Here is a 21668-nt window from a genome sequence, read left to right on the forward strand (position 1 = left end):
AACCTTCATATATAAAATGTTCATTAGTCACGTGTCGAAGAGACTTAGCAGTTGGCAGGAAAAAAGACAAAAGCGCAAGGGGAGAACCAACTGTGTAACAGCCCCGACAAACAAATTTTTCTGCAGCACCTGTGGAAGAGCCTGTCACTCTAGAATTGGCCTTTATAGCCACTCCAGGCGCTGCTGCACACACCACTGACCACCTCCAGGCACTTACCCATTGTCTCTCGAGATAAGGAGGCCAAAGAGAAAAGTCATGTGCAATAGACTGTTATCCAATATACCTCCCACACCTTGATCTCTACCAAAGTAAACTCATTGGACAAAGTTTAAATAAAGTGAAACCAAATTTAATATTCTAGAAGTGATGAATATAGGAAGTTGGTTGATAAAATATATAAATTTTCCTTAGATACAGGCAATAATCAAGATATGTTTAGTATAAACAATATTAGAATCCTCACTCTATACAAACTTTAAACTGTATGACTCCAATAAACACTACAACTTTTAAAGTGATTACATTTAAGATGTTTGTTACTCAGCAATCTTTCCCCATGTATTTACCAACCCGTGTCACACACAATGGGCCAGAACAAAGCATCAAGGCCTCTGACCAGAATTAGCAATGTCCTCATCTGAACTGCTTGAATAGGAATTCTCCAAAACTATACATAGTTTTTAAATTGCCACTGTCCAAACCTGCAAAGATATAGTTTTTTTAAAAATCCAACTAGTTTAGCCCTTGTGATCCACAGCACAATGTTGCTGTTGCTGTATACTGTGACACCAGGGTTGTGGGAAGGTGGTGGGCTGAAACATTCAGGTGTATCTGGGGAAGTGGCATAAAAACTGCAATAACTTTAAACCACATCAAATGCTTATGCAAGTTTTAACGTCAAGCTGAAAGTTATTTTCATTTTTATAGTTACAAATTGGAAGGTCATGTAACATTAAAACAGCATGGAATGAACAAGCGGAACCAAACCTTTATTTTTGCTTAGGTCAAATCAAATACAAGAATCAACCTTTAAGAAAAGTTAAATACCCCATTAATGTGTAATTTTACCTTTTGTTCAGTTGTTTTTTTTTAAAGCACACTCACATCAAATGGTTGATGCTACTGAATTTTGATAATGCCAGTGAACCATTTATTTATAATGCCAAGTGGTTAAATTGAAATGGGATCTAAAACGGATCAATCTTACATTCACCAGCAAGTGTTGCGTCAGTGCAAAACTATATATGTTTCACACAGCCAGCAATTTTGGGAATTTAAATCAGGCGTGAAGGCCTGAACTGACCCCAATGCTGAGTGAAACTCCCTCCTCCAGGAGTCCCAACTCCACTTTGTCTGGCTGCCAGGCAAGGCATAGAATCACACAACACAGGAGGCCATTCAGCCCATCATGCCTGCACTGATTCTTTGAAAGAGCTTTTCAATCAGTCCTACGTCCCCTGGATCCCCCCACACCCCCACCCCAGATCTTTTATCAATTGTCTTAAACCTATGTTCAATGGTCACTGACACTCCTGCCAGTAGAAACAGTTTCTCCCCATCTACTCTCCCAAAACTTCTCACAATGTTGAACACCTGAATTCAGTTGCATCTCTAACTGCAAAATTAGTGCAGTGAGACCATTTCACATTGACACGACATTTGTTGCAAATTAATACATTTTTTACACACATGTGCAGTGATTGTACATTTCATTTCCATTTGTTCCTGCAGGGTATTATGGATCCTCACACATGCCCCTCCCATATTTCCTATCCAGTTCAAAATTTAAAAATACACAACTAAGTAAGGCCAGTGACAATCCATCCTCAAACATGACTCTATGATCTTCAGTTGGGAACCAGATAAAATTTATTTGTCTTTGCTATTGCGTCACTAATATTTAGTTAACAGACCATTATGCTGTTGGGTAATTTTTATTCTAGTAAGGAAGTCAGCACAGACACGATGGGTTCCTCCACTGTAAACCTCTGGTTTTGCAGGTTACCAGGGCAAATACAGCAATCCCAGGCTCCGAGAGAATGAGTGCTGTAGCTCGATTTCCAACTTGCGTTCCTTTGAGCCTGGCTCCCCATGGGAATGCAAGACAGTTAACTTTACCCAATTATTTCCTAAAACTGGATGGCAAATTTCTCAATATACTTATCATTTAAATGAAGACAATGTAATTTAATGCTGCAAACTGCCTAGAGTTTAACAAAATAAACCAAATGGTAGATACAAGGCTGCAGTAATATGGTTTAGAACATATTTGGCAATCAGTCTCATTAATCACTAAGTATCTATTGTTCTCTATTACATTCCATCAAAATTTTAACTGCTATTACAAGTCAAAAATTGACATAAGAACTCACGTAGGCCATATAGCCTCTCAAGCCTCTTCCGCAATTCAATAAGATTGTGGCTGACTGGTGACCTAACTCAATATACCTGCTTTTGCTCCACATCCTTCAACACCATTGGTTATCAAAAATCTATTGTCAGATTTAAAATAATTGATCTAGCATTAATTGCTATTTGCGGAAGAGTGTTCCAAACTTCTAACGTCCTTTGTGTGTAGAAGTGTTTCTTAACTTCTGAAAGGTCTGGCTCTAATTTTTTAAACATGCTCCCCAGTCCTAGACTCCTCAAGCAGCAGAAATACCTATCGTCCCCTTAATATTTTGAAAGCTTCGATTAAATCATTCCTTAAACTTCTAAATTCCAGGGAATACAACCTGAATTTGTGTAATCTCTCTATCATTTAACCCTTGGAGTCCAGTTATCATTCTGGTAAACCTCCAAGGAAACTATACCCTTCCCAAGGACATTTTCAAGATACAACTTCTCACTCATTTTCCACATAAAATATTTAAGCACTTGACAATATTCTTGATCTTACCATTAAAAATGGGCCAGTATGCAAGACTACTGATGTAATCAAAATTAAATTGTAGTAATGCATTTTTTCCACTTGTTTTGATATTTTGACAGAATACAAAAGTTTAAAATGAATGGATCAGATGCTAAAACAAGATTTGATGAACTAAGTGTAATACCAACACCACATCTTTACTGCTATGTCCGATCCATCTAACCGCTGATTAACTGAACATTTTGTGAAATGTCATATGTAGTTCCACAGCATGAAAACCTTTATGTCGGTTGTATAAAATTCAACCTTGTGCCATTTTAACAGGGGGAATTAACCTGTTCACTTTACATCAGCTAGGTGTTCCGTTGAAATAAAGGTCAAAGAAATCCCACACTGACGTGTCCCTTCACTGTTGCAACATCAATCGTTTTCATATAGAATCATACAGTGCAGGAGGCCACCATATAGCTCATCGTGCCTGTTCTGCCTGTTTGAAAGAGTTATCCAATTAACATTGGGCCTTTAATCTGGTTGGCACACTAAAAGCAGGTAAGTTTACTATCCTTTCCAAAACATTCACTAGTTTCCCTAATGCTTTTCACATGATACTACAGCTTCACTGAACCTGTAATTAAACGAGTGCTTTTTTTCATCTTGCTTTATCTGGATTCAGTCTTTATACACAGTATATATTGTTTACAGCGACAGTTATTGTTATCTGGTTCAGCATAACAAGACTTTATGGTTGCCAGCCAACGGGAGAAGTCACCCAGTAATTCAAATGTGTGACCCCCATGATGATGGACATTGGCTATTTAGAATCGCTTTTTAAATTGACTGAAGTGATAAGATAATTGAATCTATTGAAACTAACTAACTCAGGCTCTGACTATATTTCTTTATTCTGAATGATCTTCTAACCTGAGCCACATGGGCTCTTAGATTACAGAGGGTGCGGAAATAGTGTATTGTGTTCTGATTTTTTTAAAAAATTAACTCAATAGCATCCTGCAATATTGAACATGTCGTGGCAAACCCGCTGGTAATCAATCACTGGGAAAATTATCATCCTGTAGAGTCGAGAATTGAGTGTTTTCTGTGATCACTTTTCAAGATTAATTGAGAAAGCATCTGGATAAAAATCCACTTTCAACTCAAATTAATTTGGGCATAAGTCATTTGCTGTGCATTAGAATGTTACCGACAGTTATACTGTCCTATAGTCAGAATTGTTCAAACACTGCGCTGCATAAGCTGATTCTTGTTATAGCTTGTTTAATGAAGTGGTAACCCCAAAGAAATCTGTAAATCTTTAAGGGGGGAGGGGATATTTGTGTACATATTATCTCCAGAAGTGGGATGAGAAGGGTAGTTTGAATAATATTATAATGCACAAACCTACAGTATTATGGGAATGATTCAATGCTGATTAGCGCTGGAGGGCAGTTCCAGTAGAAATGTTCCACCACTTACTTGGCACAGAATTTCACTTACACCTTGTAAAACTAGTTGCAGCACAATAAAACCACATACTGTTAAATCACAACAGTAGTATCGCCAGGTTTAACATTGACAAATTTCAGTTTTAAAAAGAATTATTTAAAAAAAGTAATTGCACGAAACCAAGAAACCGAAATCACCAAATTGGATTCCTCCACAAAATGATTTTGTTTCCTTGCAAAAACCAATTTTAACAGATTGTCCCACTGGAAAAATTGAGTAGCTTGCTACAAAGTCATGAAAATAATTAACAGGTATTTAAAATTAAAAACTATATAAAATCCAGGGAGATAAGAGGATGTGCATTAGGTGTAATTAGCTTTATATTGCAATGTGTATAAATAATTTTTGCAGAAGGCTGATCGCCATGTCTTCCCAGAGAACAGTTTAACTCCCAGAGACTAGACCACTGCCAGTATTAACAAATATTTCCTGTTCCAGCCAGCCTTTTCAGTTTGGACAGGCTGGAGAAGATGGGGTAGGTAGATTAGGCCTCTGATGCTGCAATGACCAGTAGGCCTTTATTGTGCTGATCATACCTGATGCTGCATTCAGCTTCATCTACACATGCTGAGCCTGGCATACTGGCAGAAATGGGGAAAAATAATGCAGGATAAGGGATAAATTTAAAGGGATGTGGCCATTTAACGGCAAATGGCTGCATATAAGGACAAAAATAAAAGCCAGTTTTTATTTTTTATGTATGTTCCAACCTTTGCAAAAACTGTTTTAGGTTAAAAAAAAAGTGTATGGCTAGGGTCTGGCACAATAATTGCAGAGTCAAATCTATGGAGCAGTGCAAGAATTAAATCGGTTGTTTGATAGCTAGCAAAGTGGAGGTGGTTCTGAATGAGGTGCTTGTGAGCAGCATGCCAAGGCAGCCTTCCCATAGGATAGTATTACAGCCTGAAGAAAGGTAAAGCAAGACATCTGGAGGACACAGCTGACCATTAATGCCAATGGCAAGGCCAGCTTTACAGTTCACATTGGCTGCAGGTGTATACTCAGATGGCACAGCTCTGATTGTGGCTACAGGGAGCATCATTCCACAATGGTCACTGCCACATAGGGGGCACCTCCTTCTGTAGATAGAGGTATGAGGATTTAAGCAGGTGATCACTCTGTCTCTATGGTAAAATGAAGTGCCTGCACCCAGTGCTTGATGGCTCCATTGCTCCTTCTCCTGCCATAAAGCACAAGTGAAGTAGTAATCCCATTGATCAAATATGGTGTAGTCCCAGAAAAAAAAACTGCTGCACTCAATCACTTGGCACAAAATGTCTCAACTAAGTGGAATCAGGAACAAAAACACAAGACAAAAAGCTCAAAAATCATCAAAATGCTTCAATAAACCATACTATTAGGGCTCTTTAAATGCATTTCTATAAACAGCACACTCCCACCACACTTGTACATGTTAAGTTAGTGCTATAAATAGTGGAAAAGTACATGAACGGCTCATAGCAGCATTTAAGGCAAAGAAGAATGAAATGGAACCTGGTGAGCATGACTGGTAACTTGGATGGGGCACCAAATGAGCAAATATCTGACTTAATGGACCTCCACAGAGTTTCCGATTGCTGACTTTCAACCAATCGGAAATCTACCCACGTGTTAAAGGTGGCCAGTTCCAGTATCATGGGTGTGCGGGAATGCTCAGTATGCATACGAGAACAGGCGATTGAGAATTCCCATTTGAGTAGAAGCATAATAGGAGCCAACATGTGTGGAAAGTGGCAGGCAGTGTAAAAACGTATAGACGTCTGAGCAAGTTATGTTACATTGAGGTGGTACGATCAGGGACCAGGGCATTACTTAACAAAAGCAACTGATCATGGATGCAAGGGATAATACAATTAGTAAAAAAAAGCAATCCCTCAGTAATATCTATTTAAAAAAATAAAGAATTATTTGCACGGAACAGCCATAGTTTATAACTGAAAATGTGAGCTTTTCAAAAACTTGCATAATCCTAGGGAGCCAAACTGATTAGAATTAATTCTAATACTGAACATATGGATTTACTATTGCAGAACAGGCATCATCCTGAAAAGCAACTGACACCTCGTTTCTATATATGAAAGGTATCAAAGTCTCTTTTTTCAAATTTGTTTTCCCCTGGATATATAGTTGAAGGCTCTCAAAACATAAAATCTCTTCATTAACTAAATTTGTCCAGTTTTACTTCCGGGGGAGGTTGATAATTATTCTCAACAAGTTGGTTATAGTTTCAAAGGTCAATCGGCTGCAAACAGTTTTCTTCCATGGCAGAAGTTTCCAAAGCAGCCACCTACACCACAAAAAAATTGAAGTGTCACTATGAAGGGACTAAAATAAAAAGGTGAATGTCAATGGCTAAGTTAATTCTGCACTGCTTTTTATCAATTTTAAGTTGATCTTAATAAAATGAAGTCATGCTTTTTTTGAAGCTTTTGAGACATTAATTTCAAAGTTGTGCAAATTTCTGATGTGAAACTTGAGAGTCAATCAAGATACACATTTTAAAGACCATAGTGTCAAGCAGTGGAGCAAATTAATTCCAAGACCAAGTCAATTCCTGTATTTCATTACACTGGCGGGTATTTTACTGCAAATGTGTTCATTCTCAACTCAGCTCTTCAGAAGATCCTTGACTTTGGAGTGCAGACAGCAACAGGTGTTTTCTTCTCCCCTCCTTCTGAAAGATGCAGAACTCCAGCAAATCGGAGGAGCAGAGTAAACAAAAATTATAGATAAGTCTTCTGCAGTCTCCTCATCTTACTCCATTTCTCTTTACCACAATAGTCCCAGCTACAATATCGTAGGCTGTGCGATTATGTTGAAAGAAAAGCAACGTGACGAAAGCAGGGAAAAAGAAAGCAATGGAAAAATTCTTGATCAACGCTCGTATTGAAGACCTGTTGCAAACAATAGAAAATTGACAATAAATATGGATTACCTTTCGAAAGCAGATTTTCCCCTTTCCACACTAATAGTTTTACAGTTTATCGGGTCAATTACTCTTGAATTTCTTCAATATCAGTGCATTAATTACATATTACATAGAATTTACAGCACAGAAACAGATTACTTGGCCCATCTGGTCTAGCCTGCTTCCAACATACTTCATCTCACCCTATCAGCATAACCCTCTATTCCATTCTCCCTCATATGCTCATGTAGCCTCACCTTAAATGTATCTATGCTATTTGCCTCAACCTGTGGGGCGGCACAGTGGCGCAGTGGTTAGCACCGCAGCCTCACAGCTCCAGCGACCCGGGTTCAATTCTGGGTACTGCCTGTGTGGAGTTTGCAAGTTCTCCCTGTGTCTGCGTGGGTTTCCTCCGGGTGCTCCGGTTTCCACCCACATGCCAAAGACTTGCAGGTTGATGGGTTAATTGGCTATTAGCAATTGCCCCTAGTATAGGTAGGTGGTAGGGAAACATAGGGACATGTGGGGATGTGGTAGGAATATGGAATTAGTGTAGGATTAGTATAAATGGGTGGTTGATGGTTGGCACAGACTCGGTGGGCCGAAGGGCCTGTTTCAGTGCTGTATCTCTAAACTAAACTAAACTAAACCACTCCTTGTGGTAGCAAGTTCCACATTCTAACCACTTCTCTGGGCAAAGAAGTTTCTTGTGAATTCCCTATTGGGTTTATTAGTAACAATCTCGTATTTATGACCTAGTTTTGAATTCATCTAAAATATAGATGTCTTTTATATATTGAATATATATAAAATAGTCCTACTCTTGCAATTTAAATGTAGATTTTATACATCTGCGCTACTAACCCACAGTTATTGTGAATTTGGCCGCAGACGTCAGTGTGCCTGGTGGGATTTTCCCTTGTTAGTTTTAATGGATATAGCTTCTGTGAGTCACGTTGACCTCCGCAGCTGAATTTCGGATATGCAGCCCGATCATGTGAAACTTGGAGCATTAATTTATAAAATTCACGATTCCTTCATCGAGTTATACAGCACAGAAACAGGCCCAGCACTTGGCCCGTAGCCTTGTATGCTCTGGCGTTTCAAGTACTCATCTAAGTACTTCTTCAATGTTGTGAGGGTTCCTGCCTCTACCACCCCTTCAGGCAGTGTGTTCCAGATTCCAACCACCCTCAGTGAAATTTCTTTTTCCTCAAATCGCCTCTAAACCTCCTGGCCCTTACCTTAAATCTATGCCTCCTGGTTATTGACACCTCTGCTAAGGGAAAAAGTTTCTTCCTATCAATGCCTCACATAATTTTGTATACCTCAATCATATCCCTCCTCAGCCTTCTCTGCTCCAAGGAAAACAACCCTAGCCTTTTCAGTCTCTCTTCATCGCTGAAATGCTCCAGCCCAGGCAACATCCTGATGAATCTCCTCTGCACCCTCTCCAGTGCAATCACATCCTTCCTATAGTTTGGTGCCCAGAACTGTACACAGTACTCCATCTGTGGCCTAACTAGTGTTTTATACAGCTCCATCATAACCTCCCTGCTCTTATATTCTATGCTTCGGCTAATAAAGACAAGTATCCCATATGCCTGCCTAACCACATTATCTACCTGTGCTACTGCCTTCAGTGATCTATGGACAAGTATACCAAGGTCCCTCTGACCCTCTGTACTTCCTAGGGTCCTACCATCCATTGTATATTCCCTTGCTTTGTTAATCCTCCCAAAATGCATCACCTCACTTCTCAGGATTAAATTCCATTTGCCACTGCTCCGCCGATCTTACCAGCCCACCAATATTTATTTATTTATAGATACAGCAGTGAAACAGGTTCTTCGGCCCACCGAGTCTGTGCCGACCATCAACCACCCATTTATACTAATCCTACATTAATCCCATATTCCTACCACATCCCCAACATCCCTCAATTCCCCTACCACCTACCTATACTAGGGGCAATTTATAATGGCCAATTTACCTATCAACCCGCAAGTCTTTGGCTGTGGGTGGAAACCGGAGCACCCGGCGAAAACCCACGCGATCACAGGGAGAACTTGCAAACTCCACACAGGCAGTACCCAGAATTGAACCCGGGTCGCTGGAGCTGTGAGGCTGCGGTGCTAACCACTGCGCCACTGTGCTGCCCATCCTGTAATCATCCTGCAATCTTTTCTCCTCACTATTTACCACACCACCAATTTTTGTGTTATCTGCGAACTTACTGATCATACCTCCTATATTCATGTCTTATTCATTAATGTACACTACAAACAGCAAGGGTCCCAGCACCGATGCCTGTGGGACACCACTAGTCACAGGCTTCCACTCACAAAAATAATCCTCGACCATCACCCTCTGCCTCCTGCCACTAAGCCAATTTTGAATCCAATTTGCCAAATTGCCCTGGATCCCATGGGCTCTTACCTTCTTAATCAATCTCCCATGCGGGACCTTAACAAAAGTCTTACTGAAGTCCATGTAGACTACATCAACTGCTTTATCCTCATCTACACATCTAGCCACCACCTCGAAAAATTCAAACAAGTTAGTTAGATACGATCTCCCCTGACAAAGCCATGCGGACTATCCCTGCCTCTCCAAGTGGAGATTAATCCTGTCCCTCAGAATTTTTTTCCAATAGTTTCCCTACCACTGATGTTAGACTCACCGGCCTGTAATTACCTGGTTTATCCCTGCAAGTATTTACCCTTCTTGAATAATGGTACCACATTTGCTGTCCTCCAATCCTTTGGTACCTCTCCTGTAGCCAGAGAGGATTTGAAAATTTGTGTCAGAGCCCCTGCTCTTGCCTCACATAACAGCCTGGGATACATCTCATCTGGGCCTGGGGATTTATCCACTTTTAAGCCCATTAAAACAGCTAATACTTCCTCCCTTTCAATGAATGTAATGACTGACTTAATCCAACTGAATGAGTTTAATACAAATTCTAATACATTAATAAAAAGATGCCGCTTCCCTTTTTGGAACACATAGTTATGTAACAGTGAACTTTGAGGACATGCAATGTAAAATTTAAATCCCTGTTCCCATTAATTTGCATACATCTTGTCACTAATGCTTGGCGTTTTAAGATTTATTCACTAATGAGGTGATAGCACAAAGAATAGCCCTTTTCTTCCAGGTTCATGAAATTCAAACAAAAAAAGTGTACACAAAATGCAAATAAGACTTCAGGGTTTACATGTGACTTTATTGCATCAAAATTCAGATTATTAATTGGTTAAAAAAACTTACAAAAATATTTCCTGCACAATATATGATAGGTATGCAGCCCACGGGGGTCAAAACCTAACGTTGAGCCTTCCTCAAAAATTAACTCATTTTGCATTTAAAAAGCTCAGCTTATATTCAACAACTCAGGTACAGCAGGATAGTGAAGTAGAAAACAGATTTTGATTAGCATTCTTTCTTGGACTTATCCAGAACTTCTACAGAAATGGGCCATTCCGCCCAACACACCTATGCTCCACACATGCCTCCTCCCACCTTACTTCTTCTCACCCGATCAACATATCTTTCAATTCCTTTTTCCCTCATGCCCTTGTTCTAGCAAACTGACTCTCAGAACCCAATCAAGGAAACGCACTGCTTTCTCTAACCTTTGACCTGCACAATAGCTTTATCTATCGGGCGGCTGGTGCTATTTTTATCCACTAACTATAAGCAACCTCCTAATTTATTTATTTTTGAGTGCGCAGGTAATTTCTTTACCTGCACGTCTACACAGCAACCTGAAAGTCCCTGCACAGGCCACGCACAAGTCAGCCCCTTTAAATTACTGCGCATCTCTGGGCACATAAATTTTTTTAAAGGGGCCACAAACGTACTGGAACATCGGTTACAAGAGGTTAAACATTCCATTGCTTATTGCAATGAGCAGTCCACATACAATAGTGGGCAGCACGGAACTTGCAATTGAAATATTGTTATTAAAAGAGAGTACAAATTGGAGACCGGAGCTGAATCGTGGTGAACATACTTCTGCTGTAGAGCTCACATGAATATGCATACAAAGAGAAAGAAATGCAGACTGTTTCTTATGAACAACTAATGTTACTTACGATGAAATGCTGACATTCTGGGCCGGGATCACCAATACCCGGTTAGGAGCAACTAGCACTGAGCTGTCGCAAGAGACGACTCGTAACCCAAGCAGAAACTTGCCAGGCGTGGCTCCTCCAACTCCCCAAAGGCAGATGATCTGGAGATGGAGAGGAAGACAAAATTGAAATCACCCAGAAGTTTAAAAAAAGTGAATACCACAGACAATTTCATTAACTGTTTTTCTCCTTTCAACAAATCATAAGACAAAACAAGGGGCTTACGTTTTAAAAAGGGCCTTTCACAGCATTAGGATATCCTGAAGCGCTTCAATTAGTTTTAAAATGCAGTCACTATTGTTTTATAGGCAAACATAGCAACCAATGCTCCACAACCAGCGATGAGATAATTGGTAGTTAATCTACATTTGGCAGTGTTAGTTGAGAGATAAATATTGGTTTGGAGAGCTCCCCTATTCTTCTTTCAATAGTGCCATCGGATCTTTTGCGTCCTCCTGAGAAGGCAGGTGGGGTCTTGCTTTCATGTTTCATCCGATAGCAATGCAGTGCAATCTATGCACTGCACTTAAGTGCCTGCCAGATTACGCCTTCAATATTTGAGGGGCAAAGGGGTGAGAATTGGGGAAGGGGGGAATTTGGATTATTTAGCTGAGTGTTTCTGTGAGGATTAATTGGCATCGATCTGTAGCAGCTCGCTAGTCCTCGAGTCAGAAGATTCTGCTGCCCCTTGACCGCATCATGCGAAAACATAGATTCCACATGTTTGCTGATAACACCAGCTGCACCTCACCAACACCTCCCTCAAACCCTCTACTCACTCCGCTTTGTCACTGCTTGTGTGAATTTCAGTACTGGATGAGAAATTTCCTCCAATTAAATACTGGGAAGACCAAAGCCATTGCCTTCGGTCCCCACCACAAACTGGCCCCTACTCACCGATTCCATCCCTCTCCCTGGACACTGCCCAAGGCTGAACCATAATGTTCACAACTTTGGAGTCCTATTTGACCCTGAGCTGATGTTCCAACTGCACAGCGACTCCATCACCAGGACCCCTTACTTCCACCTCTGTAGTATCTACTGTCTCCACCCGTGCCTCAGACCATCTACTTCTGAAACCCTCATCCAAGCTTTTGTTACCTCAAGACTTGACGACTGCAATGATCTCCTGGCTGGCCTCCCATCATACACCATCCATAAACTTCAGCCCATCCAATCCTCTGCTGCTGGTATCCTAACTTGCACCAATTTCTGTTCACCCATCACCCCTGTGCTTGCTGACCTACAATGGCTCCCAGTCCACCAATGCCTAAAGTTTAAAACTCTCATCCTTGTGTTCGCATCCCTCCATGGCTTTGCCCACCCCATTTCTGTAACTTCTTTCAGCCGTACAACCCTCCGAGATCGTTGCGCCCCTCCAATTCTGGCCTTTTTGACATCCTCAAATTCCTCTGCCCACCTTTGCTGGTTGTGCCTTCAGCTGTCTCAGCCCCAAGCTCTGGTATTCTCTCGCTAAACTTCTCCATCTCTCTACCCCTCTTTCCTCCTTTAAAACTCTCCTTAAAACCTATCTTTGGTCACCTGGCCCAATCTCTCATGTGGTACAGTGTCAAGCTTTGATTACACTCCTGTGAAGCGCCTTGGGATGTTTTATTAAAGGCACTATATAAATGCAAGTTGTTGTTGAAATGCCAATTAGAGCACATGGGACTGGGGGGTAATATACTGGCATGGATTGAGAATGGGTTAACAGACAGAAAACAGAGTAGGAATAAATGGGCCATTCTCAGGTTAGCAGGCTGTGACGAGTGGGGTGCCACAAGGAGCAGTGCTTGGGCCCCTGCTATTCACAATCTATATCAATGATTTGGATGCGGGGACCAAATGTAATATTTCCAAGTTTGCAGATGACACAAATCTAGGTGGGAATGTGAGGTGCAGAGAGGCTTCAAGGGAATGTAAGTAAGTAAGTGGGCAAGAACAGGGCAGATGGAATATAATGTGGAAAGATGTGAAGTTATCCACTTCGGTAGGAAAAACAGAAATGCAGAGTATTTCGTAAATAGTGAGAGATTGGAAAGTGCTCATGTCCAAAGGGACCTGGGTGTCCTTGTTCATAAGTCACTCAAAGCTAACATGCAGGTGCAGCAAGCAATTAGCAAGGCAAATGGCATGTTGGCCTTTATTAGAAGAGGATTTGAGTACAGGAGTAAAGTTGTCTTGCTGCAAGTGCACAGAGCTTTGATGAGATCGCACCAGGAATATTGTGTACAGTTTTGGTCTCCTTATCTAAGGAAGGATATACTTGCCATAGAGGGAGTGCAATGATGGTTCACCGGACTGATTCCTTGGACGGTGGGATTGTCCTATGAGGAGAGATTGAGGAGACTGGGCTTATATTCTCTAGAGTTTAGAAGAATGAGGTAATCTCATTGAGACATACAAAATTCTTACAGGGCTCGACAGGGTAGATGCAGGAAGGATGTTTCCCCTGGCTTTGGGGGGTGGGGGGAGGTCTAGAACCAAGGGGCAGAGTCTCAGAATAAGAGGTAGGCTATTTAGGACTTAGATGAGGAGGCATTTCTTCACTCAGAGGGTGGTGAATCGGTAGAATTCTCTGCTCCAGCGGGCTGTGGAGGCTCAGTCATCAAGTATATTCAAGACAAAAACTGACAGATTTCTAGATACTAAAGATATCAAGGGATAGCACAGGAAAATGGTGTTGAGGTAGATCAGCCACAATCTAGTTGAATGGCAAAGCAGGCTTAAGGGGCCAAATAGCCTGCTCCTGCTAGTTCTTATGTTCCAACTGCCTGTATACGTTGAAATGAGCCCTTAAATATCTTAATGGAGAGAGAAGGGATGGAGGCGTATGGCAAGAAAGCTGGTAGATGGTGCTGATCTACTTTAAACAAATGGATTTACTGGTCTTTTCCGGTTTCTAAAATGTTTATACACTCCTATGTTCAAGACAACTCAATGTGACAGGTATGACAAGTTACATACTTCTAAAAATGAATCCCACACATACTGCTTCTAACAGCATACTGGAAGTCGCCTGAATCTCAGCAGGGCAAATTCAGCAAAGCTGAAATTCTGGAGTGCAGGTCAGTGATAGGCTTATGCCATGCGTTTAAATTAGTGCTACATATACAACCAAGTAATTCCAACCTACTGTTACTTCCAATGGCACATTAATACCAGCTCATTATTCTCAAGTCAAACTAGTTTGGCAGGGGGATGTGAACCGGAGCTACGGATCAGTGGATGGGGTAGCTGTTGAACAAGCAGATACAGAGTGCAGAGTGTCTGTGAGGAAGGTTAGACAGTTGACAGGGCAAAGTTGCAGCCAGTATGATGGGTTGAAGTGTGTCTATTTTAACGCAAGAAGTGTCAGAAATAAGGATGATGAACTTAGAGCATGGATCAGTACTTGGAGCTACGATGTTGTGGCCATTACGGAGACTTGGATATCACAGGGGCAGGAATGGATGTTGGATGTTCCGGGGTTTAGATGTTTCAAAAGGAATAGGGGAGGGAGGTAAAAGAGGTGGGGGAGTGGCATTGCTAATCAGGGATAGTATCACAGCTGCAGAAAGGGAGGTCGTCGAGGAGGGTTTGTCTACTGAGTCAGTATGGGTGGGAGTCAGAAACAGGAAAGGAGCAGTCACTTTATTGGGAGTTTTCTATAGACCCCCCAATAGCAACAGAGACAGGGAGGAACAGATTGGGAGGCAGATTTTGGAAAGGTGCAGAAGTAACAGGGTTGTCGTCATGGGTGACTTCAACTTCCCTAATATTGATTGGAACCTCCTTAGTGCAAATAGTTTGGATGGAGCAGATTTTGTCAGGTGTGTCCAGGAAGGTTTCCTGACTCAATATGTAGATAGGCCGACTAGAGGGGAGGCTATGTTGGATTTGGTGCTTGGCAACGAACCAGGCCAGGTGGCAGATCTCTTGGTGGGAGAGCATTTTGGTGATAGTGATCACAACTCCCTGACCTTTACTATAGTCATGGAGAGGGATAGGAGCAGACGGGATGGGAAAATATTTAATTGGGGGATGGGGAATTACAATGCTATTAGGCAGGAACTGGGGAGCATAAATTGGGAACAGATGTTCTCAGGGAAATGCACAACAGAAATGTGGAGGTTGTTTAGGGAGCACTTGCTGCGACTGCTGGATAGGTTTGTCCCGATGAGGCAAGGAAGGGATGGTAGGGTGAAGGAACCTTGGATTTCAAGAGATGTGGAACAGCTAGTCAAGAGGAAGAAGGAAGCTTACTTAAGGTTGAGGAAGCAAGGATCAGACAGGGCTCTAGAGGGTTACAAGGCAGCCAGGAAGGAACTGGAGAATGGACTTAGGAGAGCTAGAAGGGGACATGAAAAAGTCTTGGCGGGTAGGATTAAGGAAAATCCCAAGGCGTTCTACACTTATGTGAAGAACAAGAGGATGGCCAGAGTGAGGGTAGGGCCGATCAGGGATAGTGGAGGGAACTTGTGCCTGGAGTCGGAGGAGGTAGGGGAGGTCCTTAATGAATACTTTGCTTCAGTATTCACTAGTGAGAGGGACCTTGTCGTTTGTGAGGACAGCGTGAAACAGGCTGATATGCTCAAACAGGTTGATGTTAAGAAGGAGGATGTGCTGGAAATTTTGAAAGACATGAGGATAGATAAGTCCCCGAAGCCAGACGAGATATACCCAAGGTTATTACGGGAAGCGAGGGAAGAGATTGCCGCGCCTTTGGCGATGATCTTTGCGTCCTCACTGTCCACTGGAGTAGTACCAGATGATTGGAGGGTGGCAAATGTTATTCCCTTGTTCAAGAAAGGGAATAGGGATAACCCTGGGAATTACAGACCAGTCAGTCTTACGTCGGTGGTGGGAAAATTATTGGAGAGGATTCTGAGAGACAGGATTTATGATTATTTGAAAAAGCATAGTTTGATTAGAGATAGTCAGCATGGCTTTGTGAGGGGCAGGTCATGCCTCACAAGCCTTATTGAATTCTTTGAGGATGTGACAAAACACATTGATGAAGAAAGAGCAGTGGATGTGGTGTATATGGATTTTAGCAAGGCGTTTGATAAGGTTCTCCATGGTAGGCTCATTCAGAAAGTAAGGAGGCATGGGATACAGGGAAATCTGGCTGTCTGGATACAGAATTGGCTGGCCCACAGAAGACAGAGGGTGGTAGTAGATGGAAAGTTTTCAGCTTGGAGCTCGGTGACCAGTGGTGTTCCGCAGGGATCTGTTCTGGGACCTCTGCTCTTTGTGATTTTTATAAATAACTTGGATGAGGAAGTGGAAGGCTGGGTTAGTAAGTTTGCCGATGACACAAAGGTTGCTGGAGTTGTGGATAGTGTGGAGGGCTGTTGTAGGTTGCAACAGGACATTGACAGGATGCAGAGCTGGGCTGAGAAGTGGCAGATGGAGTTCAACCTGGAAAAGTGTGAAGTGATTCATTTTGGAAGGTCGAATTTGAATGCAGAATACAGGCTTAAAGACAGGATTCTTGGCAGTGTGGAGGAAGAGACGGATCTTGGGGTCCACGTCCATAGATCCCTCAAAGTTGCCACCCAAGTTGATAGGGTTGTTAAGAAGGCGTATGGGGTGTTGGCTTTCATTAACAGGGGGATCGAGTTTAAGAGCCGCGAGGTTATGCTGCAGCTCTATAAAGCCCTGGTTAGACCACACTTGGAATATTGTGTTCAGTTCTGGTCGCCTCATTATAGGAAGAATGTGGAAGCTTTAGAGAGGGTGCAGAGGAGATTTACCAGGATGCTGCCTGGACTGGAGGACACGTCTTATGCAGAAAGGTTGAGGGAGCTAGGGCTTTTCTCATTGGAGCGAAGAAGGATGAGAGGTGACTTGATAGAGGTGTACAAGATAATGAGAGGCATAGATAGAGTGGATAGCCAGAGACTTTTTCCCAGGGCGGAAAGGGCTATCACCAGGGGGCATAATTTTAAGGTGATTGGAGGAAGGTTTAGGGGAGATGTCAGAGGTAGGTTCTTTACACAGAGAGTGGTGGGTGCGTGGAATGCACTGCCAGCGGTGGTAGTAGAAGCAGATACATAAGGGACATTTAAGCGACTCTTGGATAGGTACATGGATGATAGTAGAATGAAGGGTATGTAGGTAGTTTGATCTTAGAGTAGGTTAAAGGGTCGGCACAACATCGTGGGCTGAAGGGCCTGTACTGTGCTCTACTGTTCTACGTTCTATGTATGTTCTACGTTCTATGTATGTTCTATAAGTCCCACTCCCACATGATTCCAATGAAACTGTTACCTCATAGAAACAGACCAAGAGTCTGTACATCAGTGCTACGGCCATCATTTTCTGAAGGTCTTCTAGAGAGGTGTCTTCATCAATTTCTTCAATTATGTAATTCAGGGCAAATTTAGAAAGATCCCTGTGCATCACAACACAGATGGGATACACATGTATAAACAGTTTATCAATCACCATTTGTAAAAATAGAAATGCTGGAGAAAAACAATTTAGCAAAGCGTTGCACATTACTTTTTCCAATGGAAGTGCTCACAGGATTAATGTTTACTTTTTCCAAACATTGGAAAAAGTAAACATTAATCCTGTGAGCACTGCCATTTCCAATAATCAGTGCACGCGAAAAGAATTATTTGTACATTTTGAATCTCCACAAAGCATTTTTCATACTATTTTCCATCATTTATACAATATGAAGAAATTAAAAATGCGTAAAGTGTTAATTTCCCCTTACAGTTAACACTGTACAGAATAGCTATTACGCTATAGCTTGTAGTAATCTATAGGCATTTACAATTCAGCTGTTCGTCACTGCTTCGTAATAGATTCACAGGTTAAAAGGAGAACAGATTATGGTTGTTAACAACTAAGTAGCACTTACTTACAGGGTACCTCAGTATTTATTTTAAACTCTCTATTAATAATGCCCCGGTTGTGCCCAATGGCAGGCAAAGCAAATACAGACCTGTTAAGGCACAAACAAACAACGCAAGGCTGGGCTGCATCTATTTTAATGCAAGGAGTCTTACAAGTAAGGCAGATGAATTGAGGTGTTGATTAACACATGGGAATATGATTTTATTGCTATCACAGAGACATGATTGAGGGAAGGGCAGGACTGGCAGCTCAATATTCCAGAGTATAGTCTTCAGGCATGATAGGAGGGGGGGGGGGGGCCTTTAAAAGGAGGTGGCATTGCACTATTGATCAAGAAGTCAATTACTGCAGTAAGGAGGGATGATATCTTAGAAGGTTCCTCAAATGAGGCCATATGGGTAGAACTTAAAAACAAAAAGGGAGCAATCATTTTGCTGAGAGTGTACTACAGGCCTCCAAACAGTCAAGGAGAGACAGAGGAGCAGATATGTAGGCAAATCTCAGAGAGGTGTGGGATAGTCTTAGCACAAAAGGCTTAAAGGGGCAGAATTCTTAAAGTGCATCCAGGAGAGCTTTTTGAGCCAGCACGTAGAAAGTCCAACAAGAGAAGGGGCGGCATTGGACCTAATCTTAGGGAATGAAGCATTTTGGGGATAGTGACCATAACTCTAAGATTTAAGGTAGTTACGGAAAAGGACAAAGACGGACTGGCAATAAAGGTACTGAATTGGGTGAAGGCCGATTTCAATATGATAAAACAGGATCTGGCCAAAGTGGACTGGGAGCAGATACTTGTAGGAAAGTCTACATCAGACCAGTGGGAGTCATTCAAAAAGGAAATAATGAGTGTTCAGGGTCAACATGTGCCCATAAAGGTGAAGGGTAGGACCAATAAGTCCAGGGAACCCTGGATGTCAAGGGATATAGAGGATTTATTTATTTAGAGATACAGCACTGAAACAGGCCCTTCGGCCCACCGAGTCTGTGCCGACCATCAACCACCCATTTATACTAATCCTACATTAATCCCATTACCCTCTCACATCCCCACCTTCCCTCAATTCCCCTACCAATACTAGGGGCAATTTATAATGGCCAATTTACCTATCAACCCACAAGTCTTTGGCTGTGTGAGGAAACCGGAGCACCCGGCGAAAACCCACGCGGTCACAGGGAGAACTTGCAAACACCACACAGGCAGTACTCCAGGTCGCTGGAGCTGTGAGGCTGCGGTGCTAACCAATGCGCCACTGTGCCGCCCTGTGATTGGATAAGGAAAAAAAAGGCTTAAGGCAGATTCAGAGGGTTGAAAACAGCAGAGACCTTAGAGGAGTATAGAAAGTGTAGGAGGGTACTTAAAAAAGTAATTAGGAGTGCAAAGAGGGGGCATGAAAAAACACTGGCTGGCAAGATAAAGGAAAATCCTAAGGCATTTTAGAAGTATATTAAAGAGCAAGAGGATAAACAAGGAAAGAGTAAGGCCCATTAAGGACCAAAGTGGCAATCTGTGTGCGGAGCCAGAGGATGTAGGTCAGGTTTTAAATGATTACTTTTCATCTGTGTTCACTATGGAGAAGGACGATATAGGTGTAGAGATCAGGGAGGTGGATGGTGATAAACTTAAACAAACTAGCATTGAAAGGGAGGAGGTATTAGCAGTTTTTGCGGGCTTAAAAGTGGATAAATCCCCAGGCCCAGATGAGATGTATCCCAGGCTATGTGAGGCAAGGGAGGAGATTGCAGGGGCTCTGACAAGTTTTTAAATCCTCTCTGGCCACAAGAGAAGTGCCAGAGGACTGGAGGACAATGAATGTGGTACCATTATTCAAGAAGGGTAGTAGGGATAAACCAGGTAATTGCAGGCCAGTGAGTCTAACATCAGTGGTAGGGAAACTACTGGAAAAGATTCTGAGCGACAGGATTAATACCCACTTGGAGAGGCAGGGATTAATCAAGGATAGTCAGCATGGCTTTGCCAGGGGGAGATCACGTCGCACAAATTTGATTGAAATTTTCGAGGAGGTGACTAGGTGTGCAGATGAGGGTAAAGCAGTTGATGTAGTTCTGGACTTAAGTAAGGCTTTTGATAAGGTCCCGCATTGGAGGTTGGTTAAGAAGGTAAGAGCCCATGGGATCCAGGACAATTTGGCAAATCGGATCCAAAATTGGCATAGTGGCAGGAGGCAGAGGGTGATGGCCAAAGGTTGTTTTAGCGATTGGAAGCCTGTGACCAGTGGTGTACCGCAGGGATCGTTGCTGGGACCCGTGCTGTTTGTAGTGTACATTAATGATTTAGACGTAAATATAGGAGGTATGATTAGTGAATTTGCAGATGACATGAAAATTGGTGGCATTGTAAATAGGAGGAAAGCCTTAGATTACAAGACAATATGAATGGGCTGATAAGATTGGCAGAGCTGTGGCAAATGGAATTTAATCCTGAGAAGTGTGAGGTGATGCATTTTGGAAGGACTAACAAGGCAAGGGAATATACAATGGATGGTAGGATCCTAGGAAGTAGAGAGGGACCTTGGTGTACTTGTCCATAGATCACTGAAGGCAGCAGCACAGGTAGATAAGGTGGTTAGAAAGGCATATGGGATACTTTCCTTTATTAGCCGAGGCATAGAATATAAGAGCAGGGAGGTTATGATGGAGCTGTATAAGATGCTAGTTAGGCCACAGTTGGAGTACCGTGTACCGTTCAGGTCACCACACTACAGAAAAGATTTGACTGCACTGGAGAGGGTGCAGAAGATTCGCCAGGATGTTGCCTGGGCTGGAGCATTTCAGCTATGAAGAGAGGCTGGACAGGCTAGGGTTGTTTTCCTTACAGCAGAGAAGGCTGAGGGGGGACCTGATTGAGGTATGCAAAATTATGAGGGGCATAGATAGGGTAGATAGGAAGAAACTTTTCCCCTTAGCGGAGGTGTCAATAACCAAGGGGCATAGATTTAAGGTAAGGGGCGGGAGGTTTAGAGGCAATTTGAGGAAAAGCTTTTTTCCCCAGAGGATGGTTGGAATCTGGAATACACTGCCTGAAGAGATGGTAGAGGCAGGAACCCTCGCAACATTTAAGAAGTATTTAGATGAGCAAATAGCATACAAGGCTACGGGCCAAGTGCTGGAAAATGGGATTAGAATAGATCGGCTTGATAGCCGGTGCGGACACAGTGGGCCGAAGGGCCTGTTTCTGTGCTGTATAACTATGACTCTTGTTCCTCTCAAAATCAAATTACTTAATTCAAATTCAAAACTTTAAACTGAGCAGAAAATGAATGGCTCCTGAGTTTTATCTATAATTTGCTTAATTCAAATGAAAAGATAATTCATTTTTTGAGCAAGAAACTCAATTAATTAGTAGTCTGTAGAATTGCTACAACTCCATTAGCA

The 21668-nt window shown here is 42.2% G+C and overlaps 1 protein-coding gene across 1 annotated transcript in view; it reads right to left on the reverse strand.

Annotated features, from left to right (window-relative positions):
• Positions 1–334: 334 nt before the first annotated feature.
• The window catches only part of fam8a1b (family with sequence similarity 8 member A1b), a 30720-nt gene continuing 9386 nt past the window's right edge, over positions 335–21668 (reverse strand). Inside the window, 3 exon segments of the mRNA XM_068057227.1 lie at positions 335–7270; positions 11385–11524; positions 17679–17802. Coding sequence (XP_067913328.1) covers positions 7126–7270; positions 11385–11524; positions 17679–17802 — 409 coding nt within the window. The 3' untranslated portion in view covers positions 335–7125.

The sequence above is a fragment of the Heterodontus francisci genome, chromosome 2, assembly GCF_036365525.1.
Source record: "Heterodontus francisci isolate sHetFra1 chromosome 2, sHetFra1.hap1, whole genome shotgun sequence".
Taxonomy (NCBI): domain Eukaryota; kingdom Metazoa; phylum Chordata; class Chondrichthyes; order Heterodontiformes; family Heterodontidae; genus Heterodontus; species Heterodontus francisci.